The following is a 7,910-nucleotide window of genomic DNA, read 5'->3' on the forward strand; positions in this document are numbered from 1 at the left end:
CCTACAGTCCAAATGCTCCTAGGGAGCCAAACTATGGACCTCATGGTGGACACTGGGGCCCACCATTCCATGGTGACCCAACCTGTAGTCCCACTTTCAAAAACAGAGACCTCAATATGGGAGCCTCTGGCTACAGGATCATCACCCTTTTCTATTGCCCCGGAGTTACAATTTAGCAGGCCATGAAGTGGTCCATGAGATCTTGTACATACCAGATGGCCTGGTGCCACTGATGGTTTTGAGACCTGCTGAGAAAGCTCTGAGCCCAGAGAACTTTTGATGCAAAAGGTCAGGCAGTCCTATCATTGGGAAAACCTAAACCAAGGATTTTAACCCTCACAATTCCCTGGGAAGTGGAGTGGTGCCTCTTTAGGCTAGTAGTACACCACAGCAGGGACCAGAGCTCCCTTTCCAGGTACCAGGAGTATTGGCAGAGGATGATCCACCTGGTCTAGCCCAAACATTCCTCCAGTGGTGGTGGAATTAAAACCAGGAACCATACTGGTATGCCTAAGACAATATCATATTCCTCATAAGGCACAATTTGGAATTAAAAAACATTTGGACAGACTTTTGTAATATGGAATCCTCAGCCCTTGCCAATCACCATGGAATATACCTCTTTACCTGTCCAGAAACCAGGGACTGATGGTTAGCAGGCAGTTCAAGATTTACATGCAATAAATCACCCTACATAGTGTGGTCCCCAATATATACACTCTTCTAAGTTGGCTCCTAGCTGATGCAGCTTATTTCACATTCTGAACCTTAAAGATGCCTTCTTCTGCATTTGACTGGCACCACAAGTCAGCCCTCTTTGCCTTCCATTGGAAAGCCTCCAAAGGGAACAAAGGTCAATGGACCTGGACTAGGCTACCACAAGGTTTCAAGAACTCACCACCATCTTCAGGACAGTGCTGGCTTCTGATTTGAGAATCTTTCCTAAATAATGACGTGGATGTTGACCTCTGATGTGGATACACACTACTTCAATATGTAGATGATCTGTTGCTGATTGAAGCAACCCAAAAAGACTTCATGAAGGGGACATAACCGGTTCTCACTCTCCTATATGAAACTGGCTACAAAGTCTCAAAGAAGAAAGCCCAAATCTGTCAAGCACCTTGGTTTCTATCTGACTCAGAGACAACTGCAACTTGGCCCCAAAAGGAAACAGACAAGACAGTCTGCTCAATTCCAATCCCTTCCACCAGCTGCCAGATCTTGAGTGCTGAATTCTGTCAGATATGGATCACTAACTTTTCAGTTATGGCCAAACCCCTCAATGAGGCCACAAAATGGGAAGAATGATATCCTCTAATGCAGAGACCAATGCAAAAACAAATCAAATCAAAACAAAACAAAACAAAAAACTCCACTGAGGATCTTAAATGAGCACTCACCAGTACACGTGTACTAGGACTCCTGGATCTCACAAAGCCTTTCTCCCTGTATGTCCATGCATGGTCTGGATCAGCTGTAGGAGTCCTAACTCAAATGCTGGGGAACTGTCACTGTCTTCTGGCCTACTTTCTTAATAGCTGGACTTTATCATTCTGGCCACCTTGTCTATGAGCCCTTGGAGCCACGGTCCTCTGGTGTTGGAAACTGATAAGCAGGCTATGGGCAGGAACTGACACTCCAGCTTATACAGGATTTCTAGGGTTTGTTTGGTGTTATTATTTTGGCTTTATTAACTTACACTGTTTAACCTATGCAGTTTAATAGACCAAACTCTTGGTCTATCATTTAGTTTGGTTTCCTTTGGTAAACTTGGGGGGCTCTACCCCTCTCTTGCTCCAATAGTGGAAATGTGGAAATGTTGTGAACCATGTGTCAAGTCAATCTATTATAAGCAAGGGGTGATTTTATATATATATATATATATATATATATATATATATATATATATATATATATATATATATATATTTTTTTTTTTTTTAAGGACCTGCTCATCAGAGAAATGCTAGAATTGAATGACTGTTTGTCTCTGGAAAAGACGTAGGGATCCCCTTTTATGAGGATCTAGAGCCAAGGAAAAAGAGATCCACTGGGAAATGAGTTGATCTAGGAGGTCAACAAATCTGGGGTAAGGAAGGCTGGCCACCCTAGAGGATTATTGCCCCTATGGTCTTGCTACCTGGGTACAGGACAGCAGCTAGGGTATAAAACTCTAGTTTATATGCTAAACTACAACTGTACTGGAAAATTATTGCATACAAACTGTATGGAAGTTATTATTAACCAGACTGCCACAGCTTTTGAGCTTCTAGCCACACAACAGGCTCAGATGCAAGGAGCTATCTATAGAAACTACTTGGCATTACATTATCCGCTGGCTACAGAGGAAGAGCCAAGACCCAGTCCAAGGCACTGTGGCTCTCTGAACCACTGAGCTGAAAGATTAAACACTGGCAAAGTGTCAGCTGTTTATTCTCATGTGCTCCTGAGTAGTTGTTTATCATGTGCAAAAATATGGATTAAAAAGTAACGTACTCTAAGGGATCCCTCAATTTTAAAATTGTATGATTGTAATTTTAAAGAAAAATCCACTGAGAAGAAGTAAACTTGTTTTTTCTACTAAGGGAGAAAACATTGTGAAGTATTTAAATAACTTAAAGCAGAGATTTTGTCTGTGGTATTCCCAGTGCCTAGAACAGTAGTGACATACAATGGCACTGAATACATAGTTATTGAACAAATATGTGAGGAAACACAGGTCTCACAGACCACATTGATGGAATTATTTCCCAAATAGATTTCCTAAGCTCTGCCTGTGGTTTTGCATCTATTGTCTAAATATTTACCTGTGGTATTCTTATATAACCTAAATATTAACCTCTTGATGTTGACATTGCAAATGACTTTTCCTAATCTGTCAGGAATCTTGATAATTTTGTATGTGTTTTCATTCAAAGTTCTTAATTTTAAAATAGATAGTTGAATAATCTCTCTCTAATGCCCTGGAGCTTTAGGAGTTTTAAGTTCTACTCATTTACTTCTATATTTTTTTCTATTTGCTTTAGAGTTTATCTTTTACATTTACTTCTTTAATCCATCAACATCCACCTTGATATATTGTGCAAGTTCTCCAACTCTTTTCCTCTTTCTGGTCCATCAGTATCCTCAACACCGCTGGACAGTCTACCTCTATTGCCACTGATCTGAGTGCTGCCTCCATCACATACCAAGTTACCTTTCATAAATGGGTCAGATGCTGAGCAGTTTCTTCTGTGCCACTGATTTATTTATTTGTGGATGCACCAGGTCACAATGCTTTATTGTATGACCTCCTTTGTTTTTTTTCATTACTCCTTTTTTACAATTGATTGATCTTCTATATCTTTAGAATAAACTGTTGAATTCCTTTCAGACAACCTGCTAGAATTTTTATTAACCTTATAGATTCACCCACAAAAATTTGCCATCTTCCAAATTTCATTGCCAGAATTTTTTCTTTGAAAGCTCCTTCCTATACCAAATTGAGATTGCCTTCCTGTCATTTGACATATTAATCACACTTTACCCAAGTAAAACACATTATTTCTTGGCTGTCCTATATTTCTCAGGTTTCTATTGTTTAGGATGAGTATCCTCATACACCTCACCAGTTTTTTGAATTGCATAATTGCTATTCTCTTTAAGTCACCAACCTGACCACTCCTTTTAAAGCATCTTCTAGCTTCCCTGTGGGGCATTGAGAGCCCAGGGTGTACATCCAGATGTAAATGTAATCATGTGGCTCATCTAACCCAAATTTAGCAATGCGCACCTTTTCCAACAGCTGATAAAAATGTTGAATAGAGAATTTTTTGGCAAAAATGCTGTGTTATTCTTCTGGAAGCCCCCACCCAAAGTGGCACAGCTCTATCAATTACTCATCACTCTATAGGTTTAGCTGTTCATGAATCCCTAACTCAGCCACTCCATCTTGTTCACAAGGGTGGCATAAGGACACCTGTCAAGAATCTATAAAATTTCACTACACTTGTCTGCTACGTTTTATCATCTACCAGTATGACTACTATGAAAGGAACTGAACTGACTCTGACAGGTCCTGTTCTTGGTGACCTCATGTTGTAACCTAATGATCATTGCTTTCTTTACTTTTGCAATCTCCAAAGCTGTCATCCCAGGACTTTTGAAGGAAAAAGATCATGGGCATCTTATCTATGGCACTCTATCAGAGCTTCTCTTTTTCCATCTCAATTCTTCATTTTAGAGTATTGCTGTTGGTTTTTTTAAAAATCTTCCCTTAATAATATAGACCTATTAATATTTCTACCCCCACTCTCTTTCCTATCTGGCATTTTCCTGAGAATTAGATCACATTTTATTTGACATCAATCCAAAACTACTAGAGTGTGATTTGGTACATAGTAGGCCCCTGTGTTAGTTTCCAATGGCTCATGTAACAGTAATACAAACTGGTTGGCTTAAAACAGCAGAAAGTTATCATCTCACAATTTGGAAGCTGAAGGTCTGATACTAAGGTGCCATCAGAGTCACTCTTGCTCTGAAATCTGCAACAGAATCCCTCTCTGCCTCTTCCTAGTTCTTGGAGGCTGGGGAGGGTGGGGAGGCTGGCAATCTCTAGTGCTCTTTGGCTTTCAAATCTTAAATGATACCTGCAATGACCTCATTTCCAAATACAGCCACATTCTAAGGTACTGAATCTTAGGACTTCCAACAAACACATGTTTGGAGGGAGGGAACAATTCAACTCCTAAGACACTTCAGTTGATGCTTTTGAAATAATGAAGGATGAACTAAGAATTTGTATGATGAGAGTGACTTTTCTCCTTCTGATGCCCCCAAACAGGCCCATTTTTCCTGTATTTTCTTCAGCCAAGTAGCAAATAAAGCCCTTCAGACAAAGCCCAGAATTCTTAGCACACTGATAGAAAGTCAGAAAATACACAAAATCAACAAGACTAAATAACTAGTGGGTGATTTGAAGGAAACATTTTGTTTGGTGCTTAGACTTCTGAAACCAGACAGACCTACTCCTGGAACACTGAGAGTTTATGGCAATGTTCAATCTAGATGATCCCTGGGTATGTTACCCAGCCATGATGGGGACTTTCCTGACCATCTGAGTCATCGAAGCTGGGTGAGTAGAGGGAGCTGCCACAAAAAGAAGGTTTCTCTGAACGTCTGGCTCATGTTGCTTCACGCCTATTTTTTGTGGACTCCTTCCAATACTTTCTCTTCTCTCTTTACTCCTCCAAACTTGAAGCAGTATCCTTGGGTTTTTTGTTTGTTTGAGACTGGGTTTTGGTGTGTTGCCCAGGCTGCCCTCAAATTCCTAGGCTCAATAATACTCCTGCCTTATCCCCCTCAGTAGCTGAGACTCCAGGCTCATGCCACTGTGCCCAGCTTTCACTTATTTAAAAAATCAATTGATTTTTACCTCTGTAAGGGTTTTTAAATTTTACATTAGCACCATCCTGCCAGGTAGGTTGAAATTCTCTCCACTGATATATGCATTTAAAACAGATTTTATGGAAATTGGTTTCAAAGAAAAAAATTGTATTTCTAAATAAATGTACCCTACATTGTAGTACATGTAACTGTTAAGGACTATAGTACATAGTTCTGTTTCTTTAAATAAATTCTTGAGTACTTTTTAAAAGGTTAATATTAATACAAAATAATGTTTATTTTTTAATGAAAAAGCTATATTTGCTTTTTAATTTTTTCATTTTGAGATGTCATGTGTTCAGTTATCAGCACACTATATGTAGTATGTATATGTACCATACCACTAATAACTAGATGGAGAAATTTTACATGAATGAGCTAAACAAAGGAATTTATTTCCTGAGGTAAAATAATTACTCATTAAAAAATAATTTTTATGTACACTTGCCCTGTAACTTTTAAAAGAAATAGGCTGATGAAACCCAGGGATACCTTAGATAACATCTGTAGCTACTGCAGTAACCCGATATAATAACCCATCTGGAAGACCAACCATTTATATGTTGTGTTTGATCAATGATTGCTATCAATACATTTCAGTCATGTCAAATTTATTTGTGTTTGCCTCTTAATCTAACTATAGATGAATCACTTCTTGGTACCTCATAATCGGATTAATCAAATTAGGTGCTTACATGTAAAACATTTAAAAAATTTATAAATCGTTATTCAGATGTGTCAGTCTCAACATAATTAAGTTGTTATTGCTTTAATTGTCTGCACCAATGGCTGGCAAATCTCCTGGTCCTTTCCCAAACTGTGATTGGCGATTCAATGAGTTTCCCAACCCTGCCGTCCATGCTCTGCATGTTACTTGTGTGGAGCTCATGGCCTTGACAGTTTCAGGCAAAGATGTTGGAAATGCCCTTCTTAATGTCGTGTTGAAAAGGTATGTATACTATTTTATTCGATAAGATTGTGTTTGTTTGTAAAGAGAGTGATATTTTATTTAGAACTGTTAGACAAACCTGTTGCACCCCCTCCAACCCACCTCAAGGCTGATGCACTTTGGCTAATACCTGTCTTCTGGTTCCTGATCTCATCTTTGTGATGTAGGTATGATGGATATGGATGTAATGGAATGAGCCCTGGCAAGGTGGGCTTGCACTTCTACTTTTTATTTCATGTTTGACCTTTAGGAATAATGTTAACTTGTCACTAAAAATTATTTTTCAGGATCTTCAGGGGCTTGGAATATAGCTTAGTGGGAGAATGCTTGTCTAGCATGCTTGAGCCACTGGGTTTGATCCCCAGCATTACAAAAATAAAAACAAAAACAAAAAGATTTTCTGAAAGATTAGCATAAAGTAGAGGATAAAGATTGAAAGAAGTATAAATAAAGTGAAATAGTGTTTTTAGCCAACAATTATTATTACAGGATACAAACCAAAAAAAGTAAGAAGAATGAGATCCTTCTCTAAATAAAATACAAAATAGGGCTGGGATGTGGCTCAGTGGTTGAATGCCCTGAGTTTAATCCCTAGTACCAAAAGAAAACAAATCCTTAATGGCTTTTGTATATATCAAATTTTTATTCACTAAGAAAATCCATTGTTTATTTGGAGTGGATCAGTTGCCAATCCTCTGAATTGTATGTGTTCTCAAAATAAGATCTGTTTTCATTCATATAAATTGTTTTTGTAATTTCACATTTATATTTTTTTCATCCACTTGCAGTCAGCCCTTGGTACCAAGAGAGAACATTACAGCATGGATGAATGCAATTGGTCTGATCATCACTGCCTTACCAGTGAGTTAATAATAGTAGTTCATATTTAGTAATGAAACACAACCTGGATGATTTTATACAAGGACATGATGCAAATTAATAAATGTTTCATATTTTTTAGTCTTTTATATTAAATCTATAGTGACTCTATTTTTTTTTTGCCTTTTGTGCATTAAATGAAAATGTGCCTTAACAGTTCTCTGCATCTTCAAATACCACCTTATATATTCAACTTTAGTTTTTACATTAGGATCTAATCTGCTTTGGCCATTTAATATGTTAGATATCTGGAGCCTATTGATTTAATCTAGAGCAATTGGTTTCACTGCCTACTAGTGAGATAATAAACAGTAATTTATATTTAGTAATGAAATACAGTGAGGATGAGTTTATACAAGGACATCATGCAAATTAGTGTTTCATATTTTTTAGTCTTTCATATTAAAAAAGTCTATATTGTAGACTCCATTTTTTCCTTGCCTTTTGTGCATCAAATGAAAATGTGCCTTAAAAGATCTCTGCATATTCTAGTATCACCTTATCTATCCAATTTTAGTTTTTACATTAGGATCTGATCTGCTTTGGCCCTTTAATATGTTAGGTATGTTGAGCCTTTCTTCATGCAAATAATGCTGATAGAAACAGACATGTTTTATCTTCTGATATGTTAGTGAATAAGATGTTATGCCCAAAC

At 37.7% G+C, this 7,910-nt stretch overlaps 1 protein-coding gene across 2 annotated transcripts in view; it reads left to right on the forward strand.

Moving 5' to 3' along the window:
• The window catches only part of LOC101963893 (mediator of RNA polymerase II transcription subunit 23), a 62,989-nt gene that overhangs the window by 54,314 nt on the left and 765 nt on the right, over positions 1 to 7,910 (forward strand). Inside the window, exon 29 of one of the 2 annotated variants that reach the window (XM_078019119.1) lies at positions 7,165 to 7,237. In XM_078019119.1, coding sequence (XP_077875245.1) covers positions 7,165 to 7,237 — 73 coding nt within the window. Of the gene's footprint in view, positions 1 to 5,049; positions 5,523 to 7,164; positions 7,238 to 7,910 lie in introns of those variants that run through there. The other variant, XM_078019116.1, reaches the window with a different exon arrangement.

This window comes from Ictidomys tridecemlineatus, chromosome 8 (assembly GCF_052094955.1).
Source record: "Ictidomys tridecemlineatus isolate mIctTri1 chromosome 8, mIctTri1.hap1, whole genome shotgun sequence".
Taxonomy (NCBI): domain Eukaryota; kingdom Metazoa; phylum Chordata; class Mammalia; order Rodentia; family Sciuridae; genus Ictidomys; species Ictidomys tridecemlineatus.